General features: G+C 35.9%; 1 protein-coding gene across 1 annotated transcript; it reads left to right on the top strand.

Moving 5' to 3' along the window:
• The first annotated feature begins 304 nt into the window (after positions 1-304).
• Positions 305-11,119, top strand: LOC123556324 (dispanin subfamily A member 2b-like). Its single transcript, XM_045346946.2, has 4 exons — positions 305-461; positions 6,907-7,043; positions 7,948-8,079; positions 9,790-11,119. The coding sequence occupies exons 1-4, from the start codon at positions 449-451 to the stop codon at positions 9,955-9,957; spliced, it is 450 nt and encodes a 149-aa protein (XP_045202881.1). The 5' UTR covers positions 305-448; the 3' UTR covers positions 9,958-11,119.
• Positions 11,120-12,775: the final 1,656 nt, after the last annotated feature.

The following is a 12,775-nucleotide window of genomic DNA, read 5'->3' as shown; positions in this document are numbered from 1 at the left end:
ATGTTATGGTATGCTGTCAAAGAATGGCCCATTATATTCATATTGTATTTAGGTTGTGTGAGAGTGGACGCTGTGATTTAGTAGTAACACATAAGGAGGATTGTGAGTTCGAGGCCCTGCTACTCTAACTATATATTACAAGAGCGTCACGTGCATGGGTGCTTTACACCTGGCACACTAAAGAAGAAGAGAAACTCCTGGAATTGAAACATCTTCTGTATCTTTCACAAACCTCCTACTACCGTTATTAACAGTTTTCTGGAAAAGTCGTTCATGTGGGTTATTGGATAAGTAAATACGCTAAGAAAAACGTTTTTTTTTTGTCACTGAAACCAGACATCTAAATATCCTCTGCCTTTTAAGTGCATTTTCCGGTATCGATTGATCAGGAAGTTTTTAAGGGTGTTATTTCTTGTTTCATTTCGATTTGGACGTTCGAAGGACAACGATGGAAAATAAAGGTAAAATATCTTTATAAAATATTAACGATAAAAATAACAAAAACGATTTTAAAATGTGTTTGAACATTTCAATTTAAATTCCGTGATATTTAAAAACTTCCTCTTTGTTTTTCCGCAAGAAACATTTAAGAATTTGATATCAGAATTTACTTTTCAGTCTTATTTATGAACCTTTGAATTATTAACAAAGTAAATATGTTTTGAATATAGAACGGTCTAATAGCACGCACTATGGGCCAGTGTTGAATTGTAAATTTCACAGAAACGAATTTATCACACATGTGAAGATTTCGCGCGAATTCCTCACACACGGCCGAAAAGAGTCACAAAACAGAAATGTGACATATACGTTTATGCTGTAATAAGGTGCAGATGCAAAACGTAAATTTCACAAATTTGTAACATAATTAAACGATATTTATGAAATATTCGCACGCATGCCGTGAATTCCCAGTCAAAATTACCACTTTAGATTTTCGCAGTAGAGAACTGTGGCAAGTCTATACCTGCATGTAGTTTTCGTGTGGCTATCGGTGTGTAACATTAACGTATTGCATTGACCGTTAATTGTAGGCTCTAGCATTTATTTTTATCCATCGGTATTTACACTGTTAACAAGTTAGAAGAGTTAAAGACCCACGAATACCTAGTGGTCTACTTTTCCTCCCACATGAACTTTGTGCAAATAATTCTGGTGATACTGGTATCATACAACTATTCTACAAGAGGATAGGTGGACAAGCTCAGTCCGGTTTTCATAACTTCATCTGCAAACTTACTCAGTCATTCTCTTCTCAGTATAGTTTTATAAAAAATAGAATAATAACTATCTTACACTGTATATAGAAACAAAGTGTGATCTAAACTCACCTTAATACATGAAGTACCGTGCATACTACTACATTAATTGAATAATATATTTAGTAATACATTGTCTTAGCCTTATATCTGTTACTGTCAAACTGTAATTAGACACTTGTTATTTCTCATTTCTCCATACAAAAATGTATAATTACAATTATGGGACAATCTGACTGAAGTACTTGATCTTCTAAACGAATATCCGAGAAGGACCCATTCTTAATCGTGTTCTGTATATTTTTGATTTCCAGAATTGCTATTTTTATTTTCGCAATTCTATTTCCTTTTTTATTTTAACCAATCAGACGACTTGTTCGAATGTCAAAGATTAAGAAAAATGTGTAGGCTGTCAGGGACTCGAATTCGGGACCAGTCGCTTACAGAGCAAGTGCTCTACCGACAGAGCTAACGCTTTACCGACAGAGCTAACCGGCTGACACTTTACGTCATAAAAATGTAACTATCAAAAACCCAGTCTAAATATAGATTTTTTATTCTTACAAAATGTTGTAAGTAAGTAAAAATGTGTAGGCAGTCAGGGACTCGAATTCGGGACCAGTCGCTTACAGATTTTTTATTCTTACAAAATGTTGTAAGTAAGCCTTCTGCCTGGCTAACGGAATGGTCGTCAGAACGAGGCTATCAATAGCACGTCTTCAGATCCTAAGTATAGCGTAATAGGAGATGTACTTTAGTCAGACAGCATTATGGAAATACAAAAGGTTACAGTTAGTTAGTGGTGTGTCTTTAAGGTAACTTGACAATAGCCACTACCGACCTTGACATTTTAAAGGGATAAGTACAAATATATATAACTCTCAAAGTTAGAATTAAAGCTCAAACAAGAAATGGCACTATTTGTGACAAACGCCCCCGAGGTTTGTCCAAGAATGCTACAGTTCGATGCGCAAAATATGCCAGAATAGTTAAGTTATGACTAATTTTTCGACAAGAGAAAAAATTTCTCCGAAGGTAACCTTGACCTTAGAGCTAGGGTCTGGGTCTTGAACATGACACACTAACTCATCATAGGGAAAATTGTGACAAGTAATGATTGATGATGGCAGAGTTATTGACTGGACAAGAAACATAAATGTTAGCTTTTTAATCTAAGTTTGACTTTGACTTTGAAACTAGAGATTTTGGACTTGCGTCTGACACGTCATTTTGATATAGGAAACATTTATGCTATGTAATTTTAAAATGTCTTCACCGACGGAACAGGTATGGAACTGACAAGAAACACACCATGTAAACCGTTAACCTCTAAATGTGACAGCGATCGTGGAGCTAGTGGTCTGGTTGTTATGCACGACACGTTTTTCTCGTTATCGGGGAATATTTTTAATGTTTTCATTTTCATTCCCATATTTTTGTTTCTTTCTTTGATGGTTTGTATTTGTATGTATGCCTTTATATAAAACAACAGTATGTTTATTATTTGCATGGCTTAAATGCATGCATTTAGTCAATATCATCTTTGATATAATGGTAAACTTTTCTGATCTGCCATATCGGCTTATGATACTTCTCTGTTGTGTTGTCACATAGTTCATGAAGGAATCTTAATGTTTACGATAAAAAAAAAATAATGTCGATGGTGAGTTTCGAACCCACACGGTAAAAGATCTATTTAACATGGACTGTATGCTTTACCACTGAGCTAATTTGCAATTGGTACAAAATCATAAAATATTTAGATTGTAACATGTTTAATGACAGAGTTACGAATCGGATATGAAACAGACCCTCTTAACCTTTCACTTTACTTCTAAGTGTAAACTTGATCTTGGAGCTAGGGGTCTGGGACTTGCGCGTAACACATTGCCTCCTTATGGTAAACATTTATGCCAAGTTGTTTCAAAACCCACTCATGGATAACAGAGTTATATATCGGACACGTAAAGATCTATTATGATATGACTTCTAAATATGACACTGACCTTGGAGCAAGGGATCTGGGTCTTGCGCGTGACACATTGTCTGATTATAGTTACCATTTATGCCAAGATATTTCAAAATTTCTCTATGAATAGCAGAAATATGGATCGGACACAAAAATAACCCTGTTAACACCTTGACCTTGGAGTAGGGTTCTCATTTTGATAAACATTTATGCTAAGTACTTTTAAAACCTCTTGATGAATGGCAAAGTTACGATCCGGACACAAAACAGACTGTTTGACTTCTAAGTGTGACCTTGACATTGTAGAAAGGGGTCTGAGTGTTACACATGAAACGTCGTCTCATTAAGGTTAATATATTTATGCCAAACTATTTCAAAATTCCTTCATGGATGACAAAGTTACGATCGGCATTAAAATCAAAGAACATACTGTAATGTAAATAAAAAGGTTATTTGCTGAAACATCTTTAAATGATGTAAGGATGTTATCATTAAATAAAATCCTAAAATTAAAATCTGAAAAATAGATCCCTCAGAAGCAATGAGGACAAAACAAATAGTAAATATTGCAGACTCGATTTGACTGATAGTTGGTTTAATTTGTACGCAAGTCAGCAGTGTACAGTCATGTATTTAGATAATTTACAACCATGCTTTGCACGGAATGAATTTGCAACCATGCTTTGCACGGAATGTCATGGATCAGAGGGATAGACTGGCTATATTCATCACCAAAACCCGGCAAACTGTATGAAATCTAAAGTGGTAGGATATTCATGGCATGAATTCTTAACACATGTCTCATCTTGAGGGTCGTTTATGCCGTTATTTTAAAATCTTTCAATTTAAGAGGACGCTGGATACCGAACAAACTTTGTCCGAATCAAGTCCAAGTATGACATTGACCTTTCACCTTATGATGTAGGTTTTGCCTCATCATGGCTATTATACAGGGTACGATAGCAACATCTATTGCACATTTGCGTACTATCATGTTTCGCAATCGCATGATCAAACTTCATAACGCAATTTTCTCGTGGAATTCCGGCCTTTAGTTAGTGCACAAAATAGCGAGTATTGTCTTTAAACTTGGCACATAGGTAGTATTTAGACGATGAAGAGCATAGGAGTCAAGTATGTGGGTCAATGGCCAAGGCCACACATCGAAATTTTCCTTTCTGGTCCGTGTCCGGAGCACAAGTAAATGATAATTTAAGGTATTGACTAGAATGGCCCCTAGGCTATGATATATATATATTTTTTACATTTTTATGATTAAATATAGTGAACTGAGCCAGTCTATATCCTATGTCCAATATCATAATATGATAATTTCAACATCATTCCTCTGTAAAAATCTCTAAAATAGACTGGCTTTTGTCTCTATGAAATTGAATTCATCAAAAAAAAAAGGAAAACATGTAGAAATATATTTATTATCAGTCTAGTGGCTAGTCTAGGTATTGACTTCAATTTTGGCATTTATTTTACTGCTGATGGTAGAACCTATTATGAACCGCAGGCAGCATGTCCAATAATGGAGGCGTAGCGAAATCATGCACATGCTCACGCAAAATAATATAAAATTACGTCACGAGTTGGACTACATTTACACATACTAGTAACTTTTGTGTGAATAATTTTTAATGTCCTGACTTATGCCGCATGAGACGTTCTTTGAACATACACGTATCCGTACAAGTCCAAAATCGCAACCTCTCAGTTACAAAAAATATACAGCCAAACCTGTGTTAAGCAGCCCACAAAGTAAGGAACGCATGCGGCTGCCAAAGTCAGGCGACGTTGAGGACAAAATACTTTTTTAATATTACGCCTACCGTGACTGCTTGATGCAAGTAGGTTACAACCAAGGTAGAATATGAGATTTTATGAGGTTCAGTATCTGTGTCAGTACAAATCGCGGGCTGAACGCGAAACTATTGCATCTTGTTCTTTATTTATATACCGTTACAATAGTCTCTCGCTCAGCCCAAGAAATATTCTAAAACTATTCTTACAGTCTAGTGGTAGAGCGTCCACTTCGAGTGCGGGAGGTCGTTGGTTCGATCCCCGGCCTCGTCATACCAAAGACGTGAAAAGTGGTACCAGTAGCTCCCTTGCTTGACGAGCAGCATGCTTCTCTTCTCTCATAACCTCGTGGCGGTGGACTCCATCAGGAATGAGGTGTGGAAAGTGATTAATATAAATTGTAGAACTTGCTTCATAATCGGACTAAAATAAATAACAGCTAACACAAAGAGCTAGATGGAAAGTGGCCGCGGCTCTATTTCATTAATATTATATAAATTTTTAAATTTACAGAAATGAATATGAACAGAAGAAATTGCATAGCGACTTACTGGCAAAGCAAAGAGGCAGACTCCCATGTTATAAACTGATAACGAAGAAACTAGCAAACTACAGAGATTTCTTCGTTTACAGTTGATGGGAAAGTGAGGCGAATTGTTCATCACTATCCCATAAAATAATATGAACTACAACTTAAAGACTATAAGAAGATATCACGTAATTACCGCCTTTACGTGTTATGGTTTATGATAGAATCAGCAAAGTAATAATTTCCATTTCTTAACGATTTAACGGGCATTTAAACTGCACTAGTGATATGAGATATGGCAGATGCAACACCAACATAAGACATGGTCAATATTTTCGGCAGATACTCTTGACCAAGCTAGAATTGTGAGCGTTTTTGTTTAATTTGTTTGATTCAGCCGGTGTCTCGTAATACCAGGAAAGGCTTTATCAAAATAGGTGTGAATCAGTTATAAAAATAGTTACTCGCAGCCTAGAACGGGCAATATTTTACTGTAATAAGCAAAGTTAAAAACTACCATTTGCATTCAGTCCTACACTAGGAATGTTCGTTGCTTTACATAAGTCGCGACAGATTTATTTGTAATCCGCGCACCAAAACCCTTAAAAATATGGGAAAGCGTTGGATTATATCTAAAAAGCGATAATAGTGTTATTATATCTGCATAAATTTAAATACAAGTAATAACAGGAATAATACGAATGCTCTTGAGTGGCTCCCACCTAACTAAGAGGCCTGTACTGGTTCTACCCAGGAAAGACGACTTCGCGTGTATCGGTGCTATACATTGGGCTCGTAAAAGAACCAGACTGTCTATTCGCAAAGAGGTAGGCTAAGTTAGCCGGACAGGCCTTATCTAAAAAGGATTTATCTCCATTTGTTCTGGGGGCTTTATCTCACTCTGTCCCTCTGGTCAGATCGCTGTGTGTCTGTACTAGTAGAGGATGAATTTCGCGCCCTGTGTAGTTTCATTTGCTATATGTAAAGCGCCTTTAAATGTGTTTATCAGGAAAAGGGGGCTATAATAATAATAATAATAATAATAATAATAATAATAATAATATAATTACGAATTAAACCGTAAAACGGAATCTCTTACAACATGAAAAATAGTGCACATCTGTCACCAAAAATAGCATAATTTATTTCTGCAAGAGAACATAAATGCATATAAGTATGTGGCAATGAAACAATATGCACGTCTCTGCAGGTCAAATTTCAAGGGAACTGCAAGGCCAAATCTGTCCGTCCAGAGCATAACATAATAATTATTTTTACATATCTAAAGTAAAGGATACTTAATGGAAGATTAAGAACTGGCATTACCAATTATTTTACAGGATATGACCAGCAAGGTCCTCCGCCGGCCTATAATCAGCCCCCGGCAGGGGCTTACCAAGGGCAACCTGCCGGCTACCAAGGACAACCTGCCGGCTACCCAGGACAACCGGGATATGGCCAACCTCCCCAGACAGTCGTAAGTAGTCCAAACGTGTCCATATTGTTCTGAATTTCAGGACAACAATTAAATCTTGATACATCATTTTCAGTACTTGATATGAAAGCCATATAGTGAGGTACAATAACATGCTTTCCTACTTTTCAGGTAACTTACAAGCAAATAATCTATTTAAAAAAAAAAAAAAAAAAAAAAAAAAAAAGGCCACCTTTCAAGATTGTCCAGTGAACACTGCTGATGAGCAATAACACGTATTTACACTTATTTCATGCATAAAATTAAAAGCTGAAAGAGCACAAACAACAATGAAAGTGATCTTAATCTTTTTTTTTTACAACAAACACCAATTAAACTATATCAAAAATATAACTGTCGCATTCTTATATAACTCAATAAACCATATTTCGTTTAAAATGTGGACCTTTTATCTTGGACTACTTAACAAGTAACATTGAGTAGTCATTTCCTGTTTTAGTAAACAGTTTTACATTACGTGAAATTGTATGCGTGCGTATTGATCACAGGCAGTCCTGAGTTTAAGTGAATTACTAGTATTAGTATTATGACAGAGTTCTTACAGGCGTTAATTTTTTCCATCGTTAGAGCTCGTGGATGTTTTTGTAGGTTAGAAAATCAAATAACAACTTTTTGACTTTTGCCAACCGTCATATTCGAGTCGTTGTCCGTCTTGTTTACTAATCAGACAACTTGCATCAGCGCAATATATGTTTATCGTACTATCATCAAGTAGATCAGCTGTTGACTAAGTACTGCTTCCTTGACAGCATCTATATCGTAAACATTGACTTTAATATAGTACACACAACAGACTTCTAATAAACAATGCACAAATAAATATATAATTATGCACACAATGTAAAATGATTAAATAATTTCGATTAATTTTTATTTTATATTTCAGGTAGTGACCCAGCCAGTGATAGCTACTGGTCCGGTAGTTTCGCGGCCTCCTGACTATCTCATACCGTCAATATTTGCCTGTTTCTGCTGTTTTTGGCCAACTGGACTGTTCGCCATATACTATTCCCTGAGGGTAAATAATTATACATTATTTCACTGGACTGTTTGCCATATACTGTTCCCTGAGGGTAAATCATTATACATTATTTCACTGGACTGTTTGCCATACACTATTCCCTGAGGGTAAATCATTATACATTATTTCACTGGACTGTTTGCCATATATACATTATTTCACTGGACTTTGTGCCAAAGACTGTTCCCTGAGGGTAAATCATTATACATTATTTCACTGGACTGTTTGCCATATACTATTCCCTGAGGGTAAATCATTATACATTATTTCACTGGACTGTTTGTCATACACAGTTCCCTTAGGGTAAATCATTATACATGATTTTACTGAACTGTTTGCCATACACTATTCCCTGAGGGTAAATCATTATACATTATTTCACTGGACTGTTTGCCATACACTCTTCCCTGAGGGTAAATCATTCTACATTATTTCACTGGACTTTGTGCTAAAGACTGTTTTCTGAGGGTATTTAATCATTACACATTATTTAACTGGACTGTTTGCCATACACTGTTCCCTGAGGGTAGATCATTCAACATTATTTTACTGGACTTTGTGCCAAAGACTGTTTTCTGAGGGTTAATCATTGTACATTATTTCACTGGACTTTGTGCCATATACTATTCCCTGAGGGTAAATCATTATACATTATTTTACTGGACTGTTTGCCATACACTATTCCCTGAGGGTAAATCATTATACATTATTTCACTGGACTGTTTGCCATATACTATTTCCTGAGGGAAAATCATTATATATTATTTCACTGGACTGTTTGCCATACACTATTCCCTGAGGGTAAATCATTATACATTATTTCACTCGACTGTTTGCCATACATTGTTCCCTGAGTGTAAATCATTATACATTATTTCACTGGACTGTTTGCCATATACTATTCCCTGAGGGTAAATCATTATACATGATTTCACTGAACGTTTGGCCATATACTACTACCGGACGGTAAATCATTATACATTATTTCACTGGACTTTTTGCCATATACTATGCCGTAAAAGTACAAATGTATGTTGTTTCATCAGACTTTATGCCACACACTACGCCTAGACTACACCTGGAGGGAAAAAATGATCCTTTATTTCCATATGCTATGACACGAGGGTAAATAATCGGTCATATCATACTTTGTTTTAGAGGTGTTTGTGCCATATGCTGATCTTTATTTCTCTGCACTGACTTATGAAACTACAGCATAGCCAATGTCGCTTGATTGGCCTACTATTCTTTAGTATAGCTATTGTCGCTTGATTGACCTACCGTACTTCAGTATAGGTAATGTGGATTGACTGGCCTACCATACTTTAGTAAAGCTAATGTCGATTGATTGGCCTACCATACTTCAGTATAGATAAAGTCGCTTGATTGGCCTACCATACTTTAGTAAAGCTAATGGCGCTTGACTGGCCTACCATACTACAGTATAGCTAATGTCGCTTGATTGGCCTACCATACTTTAGTATATCTAATGTCGCTTGATTGGCCTACCATACTATACAGCATAGCCAATGTCTCTTGATTGGCCTGCCACACCACATGATAGATGATAGTTATTTTCGAAGTGATAGTTGATTTTATATGTGTCTAGGTAATTTAGTCACTTTTTGTTCTCATATAAAATGGTACATGTAAACAATAATTATTCCTAAGCATACATGAAAACACATGCATACGTTATATTTACAGGCTAGCTCCCTCGCCGGACAGGGGGACATGTCTGGCGCCCAGGCTGCATCCAATACGGCTCGAACTCTCATGATAGTCAGCATAGTTATCGGTGTGGTCTGGGTAGGAATCGTCATCATCCTGTCAGCCACAGGATCACTGGCAACAACTTCCTACAGAACGTACTAGGGACAACGGCTTTATAAACTTTTGACTGGTTATTAAATATTCATATTGTTGGAGCACCTCTTGGTATCTCTGTCACTGCATAAATTATAATTGTTGTGTGTTTTTGTCTCGTTTAAGATATATTAATTTATTAGCTGTTCTTAACTTTTTTTATTTGTAAATTTATAAAAATCGCCAAAGTTCTCTAACTCAAAGAATCATATTCATAAGTGTCGGGAGGAGACGATGTATTACCTTGACTTACTCCTGCACAGTTTAACCCTTACCATGCAGGACACGATTGATTCTGACTTTGTTACCAGTGTAGATCATGATCAGCTTGCACATCCGTGCAATTTGATTAAGATCTACACTGTTCACCATTCAGTCAGTATCTTTTTGCTAAGCACCCCTTTTAACACTTAATGGTACTATACTGTATAAAATTGAAAGATGGACAAATTCATTATAGAAATTTAGCAGGGTAAAGGTAAAGTGCTCTATGGAGGTCGAACTGAGTTTCTAATATGTTTTATGCCAGAATGTGAACATAACTATAGCTAAATTGGTAGGCAAACTGATAAAATTTATAAATCATTAATTTGTGATTCAACAAGGTCGTTAAGAATGATATTCGACATGCAAAATTTGAAATGTCGCTTTTCATTCTATCATGTCAATTTACATTAAAACAATGCAAAATATATCTTTATTGACGATATTCTAAACCATTACAAAAAGTTCAGTTCGTTACATGCGTTTAAATGTTACAGTTTTGTCTTTACGTTTTAGTATACTAGTAGGCCTTTTGTTAGTAAAAATGTTGTTAAGGCTTACACATCCTATTGTTTGTTTATCTGCACATGTCCACAGACATTAAATCTGCATGTTTTATTGATAAGCTGAATAATTTTAAGTGCATGTATGAATGTGTCCGAAAACTGAACTTACAAGAGCGGAAACCCTACTTTCTTTATGTCGGTTAAATCCCCCTTTTCATGAGTATATTGTTACCTTGTGTCCACACGTATAAGGAATATTGTTGAATTACCTTTTACCAGTTATATCTCTGTACATTTAATGATTGATCATATTATTCAGTTAAATGTGTTAAATGTATGTAATATTAAACTTAAACTAAAACAGACACTGGTATTTTTAAATTAAATAATATATACATATATAGATGTTTTGTAGTTAATGTTATGATTACATGCATGGCATCTCTTATATTTACACGTCATGTTTTGGAAATAGAGTTTAGTTTTGCGACATTCGTGATTAGATTACTATACATCTGAACTCAAAACCGTGTTTTATTTGCCAACAAAGCACGCAAAACTAAAATCTATTTCCATTCTAACACGTTCGAATTACACTAGGAAGGGATACTAATCTGGAATCCATTTTAGGCGGAAAAGCAAAAAGTATGTCATATTGCAAAACACGTTTTAATCGACAAGACAATAAGCTTTAACAGTCCTTCTGTATTTATATTTAAGAAAATCTTAAAAGTATTAGAATTAACAAAAACACAGTTTTCTCCACTAAACAAACGAAAAAGAAACAGCAGCTTCAACATACCCATTCACCATGAGGATACCTAAACAAACGCATTCACCATGAGGATATCTAAACATATCCATTCACCATGAGGATACCTAAACATATCCATTCACCATGAGGATACCTAAACATATCCATTCACCATGAGGATACCTAAACATATCCATTCACCACGAGGATACCTAAACATACCCATTCACCATGAGGATATCTAAACATATCCATTCACCATGAGGATACCTAAACATACCCATTCACCATGAGGATACCTAAACATACCCATTCACCATGAGGATACCTAAACATATCCATTCACCATGAGGATACCTAAACATATCCATTCACCATGAGGATACCTAAACATATCCATTCACCATGAGGGTACCTAGACATACCCATTCACCATGAGGGTACCTAGACATACCCATTCACCATGAGGATACCTAAACATATCCATTCACCCTGAGGATACCTAAACATACCCATTCACCATGAGGGTACCTAGACATACCCATTCACCATGAGGATACCTAAACATATCCATTCACCATGAGGATACCTAAACATATCCATTCACCACGAGGATACCTAAACATATCCATTCACCACGAGGATACCTAAACATATCCATTCACCATGAGGATACCTAAACATACCCATTCACCATGAGGATACCTAAACATACCCATTCACCACGAGGATACCTAAACATACCCATTCACCATGAGGATACCTAAACATATCCATTCACCCTGAGGATACCTAGACATATCCATTCACCCTGAGGATACCTAGACATACCCATTCACCCTGAGGATACCTAAACATACCCATTCACCATGAGGATACCTAAACATACCCATTCACCATGAGGATACCTAAACATACCCATTCACCATGAGGATACCTAAACATACCCATTCACCATGAGGATACCTAAACATATCCATTCACCCTGAGGATACCTAGACATACCCATTCACCATGAGAATACCTTGAGGTTTTCAACTAAATTTAAATGCCTGTGATGAAGCCACTCTTTTGAGTCTAGATATTCTTTGTTACACAGTTTGAATTTAATTGAAAAATAGTTAACTAAAATCGTTTTAAGACGTTTGTCATATGTAGTTTTAACCTGGTAAATGAAAATGTTTAAGTACGCATATTCTTTTCTACAAGTGAGCAAACTGTAAAAAATGGCCTAGTATATTCATATTGAATTTAGTTTGTCTTAGAGCGAACACTGGTCTAACGGTAACATGGCAGGAGGATT

Source organism: Mercenaria mercenaria, chromosome 5 (assembly GCF_021730395.1).
Source record: "Mercenaria mercenaria strain notata chromosome 5, MADL_Memer_1, whole genome shotgun sequence".
Classification (NCBI taxonomy): Eukaryota; Metazoa; Mollusca; class Bivalvia; order Venerida; family Veneridae; genus Mercenaria; species Mercenaria mercenaria.
Note: the sequence above shows the minus strand (reverse complement) of the source record. Positions and strands in the feature narration are given on the sequence as shown.

Coding starts and splice junctions, on each gene's coding strand:
- LOC123556324 (XM_045346946.2), top strand. Junction 7,044..7,947: donor GCCAACCTCCCCAGACAGTC/GTAAGTAGTCCA, acceptor TTTATATTTCAG/GTAGTGACCCAGCCAGTGAT. Junction 8,080..9,789: donor CCATATACTATTCCCTGAGG/GTAAATAATTAT, acceptor TTATATTTACAG/GCTAGCTCCCTCGCCGGACA.